Source organism: Oncorhynchus mykiss, chromosome 10, assembly GCF_013265735.2.
Source record: "Oncorhynchus mykiss isolate Arlee chromosome 10, USDA_OmykA_1.1, whole genome shotgun sequence".
In the NCBI taxonomy this organism is placed as follows: Eukaryota; Metazoa; Chordata; class Actinopteri; order Salmoniformes; family Salmonidae; genus Oncorhynchus; species Oncorhynchus mykiss.
This window is the reverse complement of record NC_048574.1, coordinates 1,335,204-1,350,270: the sequence shown is the minus strand read 5'-3', so window position 1 is coordinate 1,350,270 and position 15,067 is coordinate 1,335,204. Positions and strand designations below refer to the sequence as shown.

At 41.7% G+C, this 15,067-nt stretch overlaps 1 protein-coding gene across 2 annotated transcripts in view; it reads left to right on the top strand.

Moving 5' to 3' along the window:
• Positions 1-2,348: 2,348 nt before the first annotated feature.
• The window catches only part of LOC110518095 (mucin-17), a 70,511-nt gene continuing 57,792 nt past the window's right edge, over positions 2,349-15,067 (top strand). For both annotated transcript variants that reach the window (XR_005053514.1, XM_036989462.1), the window contains exon 1: positions 2,349-2,666. Coding sequence is in view for 1 of the 2 variants with exons in the window: in XM_036989462.1 (XP_036845357.1) it covers positions 2,541-2,666 (126 nt within the window). In the remaining variant the exon portion in view is untranslated. The remainder of the gene's footprint in view (positions 2,667-15,067) is intronic.

Sequence of the window (15,067 nt, the reverse complement as noted above, 5' to 3'; positions counted from 1 at the left end):
AATAGTGAAAGTACAAAAGGGAAAATAAATAAACATAAATATGGGTTGTATTTACAATGGTGTTTGTTCTTCACTGGTTGACCTTTTCTTGTGGCAAAAGGTCACAAATCTTGCTGCTGTGATGGCACACTGTGGTTTTTCACCCAGTAGATATGAGACAAAATTAGATTTTGTTCTCTAATTCTTTGTGGATCTGTATAATCTGAGGGAAATATGTGTCTCTAATATGGTCATATATTTGGCAGGAGGTTAGGAAGTGCAGCTCAGTTTCCACCTCATTTTGTGGGCAGTGAGCACATAGCCTGTCTTCTCTTGAGAGCCATGTCTGCCTACGGCGGCCTTTCTCAATAGCAAGGCTATGCTCACCGAGTCTGTACATAGTCAAAGCTTTCCTTAAGTTTGGGTCAGTCACAGTGGTCAGGTATTCTGCCACTGTGTCCTCTCTGTTTAGGGCCAAATAGCATTCTAGTTTGCTCTGTTTTTTTGTTAATTCTTTCCAATGTGTCAAGTAATTATTTTTTTGTTTTCTCATGATTTGGTTGGGTCTAATTGTGCTGTTGTCCTGGGGCTCTGTAGTGTGTGTTTGTGTTTGTGAACAGAGCCCCAGGACCAGCTTGCTTAGGGGACTCTTCTCCAGGTTCATCTCTCTGTAGGTGATGGCTTTGTTATGGAAGGTTTGGGAATCACTTCCTTTTAGGTGGTTGTAGATTATATTTATCATCATTAGTCATTTAGGTCAACATTGGATCATTCAGAGATCCTCACTGAACTTCTGGAGAGAGTTTGCAGCACTGAAAGTAAAGGGGCTGAATAATTTTGCACGCCCAATTTTTCAGTTTTTGATTTGTTAAAAAAGTTTGAAATGTCCAATAAATGTCGTTCCACTTCATGATTGTGTCCCACTTGTTGTTGATTCTTCACAAAAAAAATACAGTTTTATATCTTTATGTTTGAAGCCTGAAATGTGGCAAAAGGTCGCAAAGTTCAAGGGGGACGAATATTTTCGCAAGGCACTGTAGTTAGGCACAGAAGCACCAGATCATCAGCAAACAGTATACACCTGACTTCAGATTCAGTAGGGTGAATGACAGGGTGTTGTCCAAGGTCACGCCAAGGTTCTTTGCACTCTGGGAGGGGGACGCCGTTGAATTGTCAACTGTGATGGAGAGGAGCAGGCAGGCCTTACTGTCTGTTACCGTCTGGTACTGTCTGTTACCGTCTGTTACCGTCTGGTACTGTCTGTTACTGTCTGTTACTGTCTGTTACTGTCTGTTACTGTCTGCTACTGTCTGTTACCGTCTGGTACTGTCTGGTACTGTCTGTTACCGTCTGGTACTGTCTGTTACTGTCTGTTACTGTCTGTTACTGTCTGTTACCGTCTGGTACTGTCTGTTACTGTCTGGTACTGTCTGTTACCGTCTGTTACTGTCTGTTACTGTCTGTTACCGTCTGGTACTGTCTGTTACTGTCTGGTACTGTCTGTTACTGTCTGTTACTGTCTGCTACTGTCTGTTACCGTCTGGTACTGTCTGTTACTGTCTGTTACCGTCTGGTACTGTCTGGTACTGTCTGTTACTGTCTGTTACTGTCTGTTACTGTCTGGTACTGTCTGTTACCGTCTGTTACTATCTGGTACTGTCTGTTACTGTCTGCTACAGTCTGTTACTGTCTGTTACTGTCTGCTACAGTCTGTTACTGTCTGTTACAGTCTGTTACTGTCAGTTAGTGTTGGTTACTGTCTGTTACTGTCTGTTACCGTCTGTTACCGTCTGTTACTCTCTGCTATTTGTCAGATGTTGACTTTTGACATTCTTCCCTGTACATGTAACCATTGTAAAATATTTTTAAAGTTGTTTATTATTGTAATTATCTATGTTGTATGTTGTAATGTAAAGTTTGCAAACAAAATAAAGTGTGTTTTTCATTGAATTCCTGACTGTGTTCCAGGACACCTCCCACTGGGGACAGACAATTCAACATCTATTCCGCGTTGGTTCCACATCATTTCATTGAACCAAAGTGGAAAAAACTCTGCTCTGAAACCTCATCTCGCTTTTCAAGTGACAAACAACAATTTTTTATCACACCAGGATTCCATAGTCAGTCGGGTGATTGAAACAGGTTAGTGTACTTCTGAGAGTGACTCATAACGCACAGTGGGAGATGCTTCTGTAAATGTGTGTGTGTGATTATGTGTGTGTGTGTGTGTGTGGGTGTGTGTGTGTGTGTGTGTGTGTGCGTGTGTGTGTGTGTGTGTGTGTGTGGGTGTGTGTGGGCAGTTCAGTGTGCTTGCAGATTAATGTGCGCATGTGCCTCTGCTGAACATGTATCTATTAAAGCAGAGTCTGATCTCAGAGAGACTCAGAGAGAGAGAGAGACAGAGAGAGAGACAGAGAGACAGACAGACAAACAGAGAGAGACAGACAGACAGAGACAGAGAGAGAGACAGACAGAGAGACAGACAGAGAGACAGACAGACAAAGAGCCTGGGAGACAGACAAAGAGCCTGGGAGACAGACAAAGACAGACAGACAGACAGTATGTCTCCCTCCCAGTCCTCCCTACTACTGCTACTGCTGATGGTCTCCTGCTCCTGGGCCTCCCACTTTTTAGGAGGAACCATGACCTTCAACCCCAGAGAGACCAACCCAGACGGAACCTACAGGGTGAGACCAATGAAGACCAATAAGACCAATGACAATGATGATGCTTCCTATTAAATATCCTGCCATTTCCTGGTTGCTACAATTCTAATAGTTTGCGTAATTTCAGTTTGTGACAAAACAAACATGTATAGTTTAGATGTATACCGCTGTGAAATATCTTTTCAATAACCAACAATATAGTTTTTTCAGCTGTTTGAAGCTGGTGTACAAAACAGACAGTACAAGACACAAAAAGACAGATCTATAACTCACGTTTCTATGTATTGCAGCTTTAAGTGTTTTCTTCAAATGAGAGAATTTGTTTTGATTTGATTTGTTCTTGCTTTTCATCTTGAAAAATACGTTATTCTTGAGGCCGTAGGTTTACTGGTAACTTTGTAAATGTACAATACATTTTAATTTTTTAATTTATTTTATTTCACCTTTATTTAACCAGGTAGGCTAGTTGAGAACAAGTTCTCATTTGTTGGCTTTAGGGATGATCAGTGAGATACACCTGCGGGAGCGCGTGCTACGGGTGGGTGTTGCCATCGTGACCAGTGAACTGAGATAAGGCGGAGCTTTACCTAGCATGGACTTGTAGATGACCTGGAGCCAGTGGGTCTGGCGACGAATATGTAGAGAGGGCTGCAGTGGTGGGTGGTATAAGGTGCTTTAGTAACAAAATGGATGGCACTGTGATAAACTGCATGCAGTTTGCTGAGTAGAGTATTGGAAGCTATTTTGTAGATGACATCGCCGAAGTCGAGGATCGGTAGGATAGTCAGTTTTACTAGGGTAAGTTTGGCGGCGTGAGGGAAGGAGGCTTTGTTGTGGAATTGAAAGCCGACTCTAGATTTGATTTTAGATTGGAGATGTTTGATATGAGTCTGGAAGGAGAGTTTACAGTCTAGCCAGACACCTAGGTACTTATAGATGTCCACATATTCTAGGTCGGAACCATCCAGGGTGGTGATGCTAGTCAGGCGTGCGGGTGCAGGCAGCGAACGGTTGAAAAGCATGCATTTAGTTTTACTAGTGTTTAAGAGCAGTTGGAGGCCACGGAAGGAGTGTTGTATGGCATTGAAGCTCGTTTGGAGGTTAGATAGCACAGTGTCCAAGGACGGGCCGGAAGTATACAGAATGGTGTCGTCTGCGTAGAGGTGGATCAGGGAATCGCCTGCAGCAAGAGCAGCATCATTGATATATACAGAGAAAAGAGTCAGCCAGAGAATTGAACCCTGTGGCACCCCCATAGAGACTGCCAGAGGACCGGACAGCAGGCCTTCCGATTTGACACACTGAACTCTGTCTACAGAGTAGATGGTGAACCAGGCAAGGCAGTCATTAGAAAAACCAAGGCTACTGAGTCTGCCGATAATAATATGGTGATTGACAGAGTCGAAAGCCTTGGCAAGGTCGATGAAGACGGCTGCACAGTACTGTCTTTTATCGATGGCGGTTATGATATCATTTAGTACCTTGAGCGTGGCTGAGGTGCACCCGTGACCGGCTCGGAAACCAGATTGCACAGTGGAGAAGGTACGGTGGGATTCGAGATGGTCAGTGACCGGTTTGTGGACTTGGCTTTCGAAGACCTTAGATAGGCAGGGCAGGATGGATATAGGTCTGTAACAGTTTGGGTCCAGGGTGTCTCCCCCATTGAAGAGGGGGATGACTGCGGCAGCTTTCCAATCCTTGGGGATCTCAGACGATGTGAAAGAGAGGTTGAAGAGGCTGGTAATAGGGGTTTGCGACAATGGCGGCGGATAGTTTCAGAAATAGAGGGTTCAGATTGTCTATCCCAGCTGATTTGTACGGATCCAGGTTTTGCAGCTCTTTCAGAACATCTGCTATCTGGATTTGGGTAAAGGAGAAGCTGGGGAGGCTTGGGCGAGTAGCTGTGGGGGTGGTGTGGAGCTGTTGGCTGAGGTTGGAGTAGCCAGGAGGAAGGCATGGCCAGCTGTTGAGAAATGCTTGTTGAAGTTTTCGATAATCATTGATTTATCGGTGGTGACCGTGTTACCTAGCCTCAGTGCAGTGGGCAGCTGGGAGGAGGTGCTCTTGTTCTCCATGGACTTTACAGTGTCTCAGAACTTTTTGGAGTTAGAGCTACAGGATGCAAATTTCTGCCTGAAGAAGCTGGCCTTTGCTTTCCTGACTGACTGCGTGTATTGGTTCCTGACTTCCCTGAACAGTTGCATATCGCGGGGACTATTCGATGCTATTGCAGTCCGCCACAGGATGTTTTTGTGCTGGTCGAGGGCAGTCAGGTCTGGAGTGAACCAAGGGCTATATCTGTTCTTAGTTCTGCTTTTTTTGAACGGAGCATGCTTATCTAAAATGGTGAGGAAGTTACTTTTAAAGAATGACCAGGCATCCTCAACTGACGGGATGAGGTCAATATCCTTCCAGGATACCCGGGCCAGGTTGTTTAGAAAGGCCTGCTCACAGAAGTGTTTTAGGGAGCGTTTGACAGTGATGAGGGGTGGTCGTTTGACTGCGGATCCGTAGCGGATACAGGCAATGAGGCAGTGATCGCTGAGATCCTGGTAGAAGACAGCGGAGGTGTATTTGGAGGGCCAGTTGGTCAGGATGACGTCTATGAGGGTGCCCTTGTTTACAGATTTAGGGTTGTACCTGGTGGGTTCCTTGATGATTAGTGTGAGACTGAGGGCATCTAGCTTAGATTGTAGGACTGCCGGAGTGTTAAATACTACCCATCCTGCATGCGGGAGCGTAACGTAGCCTCAAACGAATTAGCATAACGCAGCGGACATAAATCTTCCTAGAAAATGTTCCTATTCATGAAAATCACAAATGAAATATATTGAGACACAGCTTAGCCTTTTGTTAATCACACTGTCATCTCAGATTTTTAAAACATGCTTTACAGCCAACGCTAGACAAGCATTTGTGTAAGTTTATCATGGCATAATGCTATGCTAGGCTCTGCTGGCAGCAGGCAACATTTTCACAAAAATAAGAAAAGCAATCAAATTAAATAATTTACCTTTGAAGAACTTTGGATGTTTTCACTCAGGAGACTCCCAGTTAGATAGCAAATGTTCCAAAAATATAATTTTTTGTAGGCTAAATAGCTCCCATTTGTTCGTCAGGTTTGGCTGAGAAATCGATCTGAAAATGCAGTCACTACAACGCCAAACTTTTTTCCAAATTAGCTCCATAGTATCTACAGAAACATGGCAAACGTTGTTTAGAATCAATCCTCAAGGTGTTTTTAACATATATATTTGATAATATAGCCGTCGAGAATTTTGATTTCTCAAAAGAAGCGATTGGAAAATGGCTATCTCAGTATTTTACGCAAGATTTTCTGTGGGAGACACCATGTGACCACTTGCTAAATGTGGTCCCTTACGGCTATTCTTCAACATAAATGAGTAAAAAGACGTCACAATGCTGTAGACACCTTGGGGAATACGTAGAAAACGTAAGCTCATTCACAGCCATATAAGGAGTCATTGGCATGAGGCGTTTCAAAAAATGCGGCACTTCCTGATTGGATTTTTATCTGATTTTTATCTGGGTTTCGCCTGTAACATCAGTTATGTTGCACTCACAGACAATAACTTTGCAGTTTTGGAAACGCCAGAGAGTTTTCTATCCAAAGCTGTCAATTATATGCATAGTCAAGCATCTTTTCGTGACAAAATATCTTGTTTAAAACGGGACCGGGAACGTTTTTTATCCAAAAATGAAAATACTGCCCCCTAGTTAGAAAAGGTTATTAATTAAGCATCCCATTTCCAGCTTCTACATTTAAAAATCCACCTTTCCAGAAATAAGTCTCTCACTGTAGCCGCTTGTTATAGACCCCCGTCAGCTCCCAGCTCTGCCCTGGACACCATATGTGAATTGATTGCCCCCCATCTATCTTCAGAGTTCGTTCTGTTAGGTGACCTAAACTGGGATATGTTTAACACCCCGGCCGTCCTACAATCTAAACTAGATTCCCTCAATCTCACACAAATGATCAATGTCAATATATCCGTAAACAACCTCATAGATACCATCCTGACCATCCTGCCCTCTGAATACACCTCTGCTGTCTTCAACCAGGATCTCAGCGATCACTGCCTCATTGCCTGCATCCGTAATGGGTCAAACGACCACCCCTCATCACTGTCAAACTCTCCCTAAAACACTTCAGCGAGCAGGCCTTTCTAATCGACCTGGATGGATACTGACCTCATCCGGTCAGTAGAGGATGCCTGGTTGCTCTTTAAAAGTGCCTTCTTCACCATCTTAAATAAGCATGCCCCATTCAAAACATTTTGATCTGAGAACAGATATAGCCCTTGGTTCACCACAGACTTGACTGCCCTTGACCAGCACAAAAACATCCTGTGGCGTACTGCACTAGCATCGAATAACCCCCGTGATGTGCAACTTTTATGGTAAGTCTGGAACCAATATACACAGGCAGTTAGCCGTCCTTTAGCCGTCTTTCCTTCCACTTCTCTGCTGCCAATGACTGGAACGAATTGCAAAAATCAGTGAAAGTGAAGTCTTATATCTCCCTCACTAATTGTAATCATCAGCTGTCAGAGCAGCTTACCGATCATTGTACCTGTACCTGTACACAGTCAGTCTGTCAATAGCCCAATATCATCTGTAAATATATAGTATATAGCCCACCCAACTACCTCATCCCCCATATTGTTTGTTTTTCTTTCTCCTTTACACCCCAATATCTCTACTTGCACATCATCATCTGCACATTTATCACTCCAGTGTTAATGCTAAATTGTAATTATTTCACCACTATGGCCTATTTATTGCCTTACCTCCTCATGCCATTCCTTACCTCATTTGTACACACTGTACATAGACTTTATTTTTTCTCTTGTGTTATTGACTGTACGTTTGTTTATTTCATGTGTAACTCTGTGTTGTTGTTGTTTGTGTGGCACTGCTTTGCTTTATCTTGGCCAGGTCACAGATGTAAATGAGAACTTGTTCTCAACTGGGGTACCTGGTTAAATAAAGGTGTAATAAATATATATATATATATATATATATATAAAAAAAGTGTTCAAAACCAAAAGTAAAAGACACAAAAATACAGATCTATATCTATATCTACGTTTTTTCTTCAACTGAGAAAAATGCTTATTTGTTCCTGATGTCATCTTGAAAAATACGTTCTTCACAGGGTTTGAGTATTACTGGTAACTTTCTAAATGTACCAGTAAACTACCAGCATTTACCAGTTAACTACCAGCATTTACCAGTAAACTACCAGCATTTACCAGTAAACTACCAGAATTTACCATAAACATTCAAGGAGTTTCCAAACAGGGAAAAATATCAAATAATACAAGAATGTACATCACAAATCTTTAAAACAAAGCTGTAAAACATGATCCTTCATATTACCGATCAATTTGTAAATTAAGTACGTTTTGGAAACCTATTCTCAGCTCAACAGGCTTGTAAAATGGACTCTAGACGAGAGAATGGAACGCATGTTTCCATTTTGGTCTGTGGTGCATGTTTGCTGCCCTCTAGTGGTCTTTGTCATGTATGGCTCTACTTTTCTAACTTCTTATACCAACTCCTATTCACTACTTATACCTGCTCCCATTCACTACTTATATCCACTACTATTCACTACATATTTCCACTCCCATTCACAGCATATACCCACTACTATTCACTACATACAGCCACTCCCATTCACTACTTATACCCACTCCTATGCACTACTTATACCCACTCCTATTCACTACTTATACCCACTCCTATTCACTACTTATACCCACTCCTGTCCACTACTTATACCCACTCCTATTCACTACTTATACCCACTACTTATACCCACTCACATTCACTACTTATACCCACTCATATTCACTACTTATACCCACTCATATCCACTACTTATACCCACTCATATCCACTACTTATACCCACTCCTATTCACTGCTGATACCCACTCTAATTCATTACTTTTACCCACTCATATTCACTACTTATGCCCACTCCTATTCAATACATATACCCACGTCTATTCACTACTTATACCACTACTATTCACTGCTTATACCCACTGCTATTCACCACTTATACCCACTTCTTATCCCCACTCCTATTCAATACTTATACCCACTACTATTCACTACTTATACCCAATAGTTATACCCACTCCTATTCACTACTTATACCCACTACAATTCACTACTTATACCCACTCCTATTCACTACATATACCCACTCCTATTCACTACTTATAGCCACTCCTATTCACTACTTATACCAACTCCTATCTACTACTTATACCCGCTCCTATTCACTGCTGATACCTACTCCTATTCACTACTTATACCCACTCCTATTCACTATGTATACCCACTCCTATTCACTACTTATACCACTCCTATTCACTGCTTATACCCACTCCTATCCAATACTTATTCCCACTCCTATTCACTGCTGATACCCACTCCTATTCACTACTTTTACCCACTCCTTTTCACTACTTATACCCTCTCATATTCACTACTTATACCCACTCCTATCCACTACTTATACCAACTACTATTCACTACTTTTACACACTCATATTCACTACTTATACCCACTCATATTCACCACTTATAACCACTCCTATTCACTATGTATACCTACTCCTATTCACTACTTATACCCACTCCTATTTACTACTTTTACCCACTCCTATCCACTACTTATACCCACTCCTATTTACTACTCATACCCACTCATATTCACTACTTATACCCACTCCTATTCACTGCTGATACCCACTCCTATTCACTACTTTACCCACTCCTATTCACTGCTTATACCCACTCCTATTCACTACTTATACCCACTCCTATCCACTACTTATACCCACTACTATTCACTACTTATACCCACTCCTATTCACTACTTATACCCACTCCTATTCACTGCTGATACCCACTCCTATTCACTACTTATACCCACTCCTATTCACTACTTATACACACTCCTATTCACTTATACCCACTCCTATCCACTACTTATACCCACTCCTATTCGCCACTTATACCCACTCCTATTCACTGCTGATACCCACTCCTATTCACTACTTATACCCACTCCTATTCACTACTTATACACACTCCTATTCACTTATACCCACTCCTATCCACTACTTATACCCACTCCTATTCACTGCTGATACCCACTCCTATTCACTACTTATACCCACTCCTATTCACTACTTATACACACTCCTATTCACTTATACCCACTCCTATCCACTACTTATACCCACTCCTATTCACTACTTATACCCACTCCTATTCACTATGTATACCCACTCCTATTCACTACTTATACCACTCCTATTCACTGCTTATACCCACTCCTATCCAATACTTATTCCCACTCCTATTCACTGCTGATACCCACTCCTATTCACTACTTTTACCCACTCCTTTTCACTACTTATACCCTCTCATATTCACTACTTATACCCACTCCTATCCACTACTTATACCAACTACTATTCACTACTTTTACACACTCATATTCACTACTTATACCCACTCATATTCACCACTTATAACCACTCCTATTCACTATGTATACCTACTCCTATTCACTACTTATACCCACTCCTATTCACTACTTTTACCCACTCCTATCCACTACTTATACCCACTCCTATTCACTACTCATACCCACTCATATTCACTACTTATACCCACTCCTATTCACTGCTGATACCCACTCCTATTCACTACTTTACCCACTCCTATTCACTGCTTATACCCACTCCTATTCACTACTTATACCCACTCCTATCCACTACTTATACCCACTACTATTCACTACTTATACCCACTCCTATTCACTACTTAGACCCACTACTATTCACTACTTATTCCCACTCCTATTCACTGCTGATACCCACTCCTATTCACTACTTATACACACTACTATTCACTACTGATACCCACTCATATTCACCACTTATACCCACTCATATTCACTACTTATACCCGCTCCTATTCACCACTTATACCCACTCCTATTCACTGCTGATACCCACTCCTATTCACTACTTATACCCACTCCTATTCACTACTTATACACACTCCTATTCACTTATACCCACTCCTATCCACTACTTATACCCACTCCTATTCGTCACTTATACCCACTCCTATTCACTGCTGATACCCACTCCTATTCACTACTTATACCCACTCCTATTCACTACTTATACACACTCCTATTCACTTATACCCACTCCTATCCACTACTTATACCCACTCCTATTCACTGCTGATACCCACTCCTATTCACTACTTATACCCACTCCTATTCACTACTTATACACACTCCTATTCACTTATACCCACTCCTATCCACTACTTATACCCACTCCTATTCACTACTTATACCCACTCCTATTCACTACTTATACACACTCCTATTCACTTATACCCACTCCTATCCACTACTTATACCCACTCCTATTCACTGCTTATACCCACTCCTATTCACTACTTATACCCGCTCCTATTCACTACTTATACTCGCTCCTATTCACCACTTATGCCCATTCCTATTCCCTGCTTATACCCACTACTATTCACTACATAGTCCCACTCCTATTCACTACATATACCCACTACTATGCGCTAACGTCACCCACTCCTATTCACTACTTATACCCACTACTATTCACTACTTATACCCACTCCTATTCACTACTTATACCCGCTCCTGTCCACTACTTATACCCACTCCTATTCACTGCTGATACCCACTCATTTTCACTACTTTTACCCACTCCTATTCACTACTGATACCCACTCCTATTCACTACTTATACCCACTCCTATTCACTACTTATACCAACTCCTGTCCACTACTTATACCCACTCCTATTCACTGCTGATACCCACTCATTTTCACTACTTATACCCACTCCTATTCACTACTTATACCAACTACTTATACCCACTCATATTCACTACTTATACCCACTCCTATTCACTACTTATACACACTCCTATTCACTTATACCCACTCCTATCCACTACTTATACCCACTCCTATTCACTACTTATACCCACTCCTATTCACTACTTATACACACTCCTATTCACTTATACCCACTCCTATCCACTACTTGTACCCACTCCTATTCACTGCTTATACCCACTCCTATTCACTACTTATACCCGCTCCTATTCACTACTTATACCCGCTCCTATTCACCACTTATGCCCACTCCTATTCCCTGCTTATACCCACTACTATTCACTACATATTCCCACTCCTATTCACTACATATACCCACTACTATGCGCTAACGTCACCCACTCCTATTCACTACTTATACCCACTACTATTCACTACTTATACCCACTCCTATTCACTACTTATACCCGCTCCTGTCCACTACTTATACCCACTCCTATTCACTGCTGATACCCACTCATTTTCACTACTTTTACCCACTCCTATTCACTACTGATACCCACTCCTATTCACTACTTATACCCACTCCTATTCACTACTTATACCAACTCCTGTCCACTACTTATACCCACTCCTATTCACTGCTGATACCCACTCATTTTCACTACTTTTACTCACTCCTATTCACTACTGATACCCACTCCTATTCACTACTTATACCCACTCCTATTCACTACTTATACACACTCCTATTCACTTATACCCACTCCTATCCACTACTTATACCCACTCCTATTCACTGCTTATACCCACTCCTATTCACTACTTATACCCGCTCCTATTCACTACTTATACCCGCTCCTATTCGCCACTTATGCCCACTCCTATTCCCTGCTTATACCCACTCCTATTCACTACATATACCCACTACTATGCGCTAACGTCACCCACTCCTATTCACTACTTATACCCACTACTATTCACTACTTATACCCACTCCTATTCACTACTTATACCCGCTCCTGTCCACTACTTATACCCACTCCTATTCACTGCTGATACCCACTCTTTTTCACTACTTTTACCCACTCCTATTCACTACTGATACCCACTCCTATTCACTACTTATACCCACTCCTATTCACTACTTATACCAACTCCTGTCCACTACTTATACCCACTCCTATTCACTGCTGATACCCACTCATTTTCACTACTTATACCCACTCCTATTCACTACTTATACCCACTACTTATACCCACTCATATTCACTACTTATACCCACTCATATTCACTACTGATACCCACTCATATCCACTACTTATACCTACTCCTATTCACTGCTGATACCCACTCCTATTCACTACTTTTACCCACTCCTATTCACTACTAATACCCACTCCTATTCACTACATATACCCACTACTATTCACTACTTACACCCGCTCCTATTCAGTACTTATACCCACTGCTATTCACCACTTATATCCACTTCTTATCCCCACTCCTATTCAATACTTATACCCACTACTATTCACTACTTATACCCAATACTTATACCCGCTCCTATTCACTACTTATACCCACTACTATTCACTACTTATACCCACTCCTATTCACTACATATACCCACTACTATTCACTACTTATACCCACTCCTATTCCCTACATATACCCACTACTATTCACTACTTATACCCGCTCTTATTCACTACTTACACCCACACCTATCTACTACTTATACCCGCTCCTATTCACTGCTGATAACCACTCCTATTCACTACTTTTACCCACTCCTACTCACTACTTATACCCACTCCTATCTACTACTTATACCCGCTCCTATTCACTGCTTATACCCACTCCTATTCACTACATATACCCACTCCTATTCACTATGTATACCCGCTACTATTCACTTCTTATACCCACTTCTTATCCCCACTCCTATTCAATACTTATACCCACTACTATTCACTACTTATACCCAATACTTATACCCACTCCTATTCACTACTTATACCCACTAATATTCACTACTTATACCCACTCCTATTCACTACTTATACCCAGTAATATTCACTACTTATACCCACTCCTATTCACTACTTATACCCACTCCTATTCACTGCTGATAACCACTCCTATTCACTACTTATACCCACTCCTATTCACTACTTATACCCACTCCTATCTACTACTTATACCCGCTCCTATTCACGGCTGATACCCACTCCTATCCACTACTTATACCCACTCCTATTCACTATGTATACCCACTCCTATTCACTACTTATACCCACTCCTATTCACTGCTGATACCCACTCCTATTCACTACTTATACCCAGTAATATTCACTGCTTATACCCACTCCTATTCACTACTTATACCCACTCCTATTCACTGCTGATAACCACTCCTATTCACTACTTATACCCACTCCTATTCACTACTTTTACCCACTTCTATTCACTACTTATACCCACTACTATTCACTGCTTATACCCACTCCTATTCACTACTTATACCCGCTCCTATTCACTACTTATACCCGCTCCTATTCACCACTTATGCCCGCTCCTATTCCCTGCTTATACCCACTACTATTCACTACATATTCCCACTCCTATTCACTACATATACCCACTACTATGCACTAACGTCACCCACTCCTATTCACTACTTATACCCACTACTATTCACTACTTATACCCACTCCTATTCACTACTTATACCCACTCCTGTCCACTACTTATACCCACTCCTATTCACTGCTGATACCCACTCATTTTCACTACTTTTACCCACTCCTATTCACTACTGATACCCACTCCTATTCACTACTTATACCCACTCCTATTCACTACTTATACCAACTCCTGTCCACTACTTATACCCACTCCTATTCACTGCTGATACCCACTCATTTTCCCTACTTTTACCCACTCTTATTCACTACTTTTATCCACTCCTATTCACTACTTATACCCACTTATATTCACTACTTATACCCACTCCTATCCACTACTTATACCCACTACTATTCACTACTTATACCCACTCCTATACACTACTTATACCCACTCCTATTCAATACTTATTCCCACTCCGATTCACTGCTGCTACCAACTCCTATTCACTACTTATACCCACTCCTATTCACTACTTATACCCACTCCTATTCGCTACTTATTCCTGCTACAATTCACTACTTATACCCACTCCTGTTCACTACTTATGCCCACTCCTCTCTACTACTTATGCCCACTCCTATTCACTACTTATACCCACTTCTATTCACTACTTATACCCACTCCTATGCTCTACTTATACCCACTCAATGCTGGTAACCACTAATATTCACTACTGATAACCACTCCTATTCACCACTTATACCCTCTCATATTCACTACTTATACCCGCTCCTATTCACCACTTATACCCACTCCTATTCACTGCTGATACCCACTC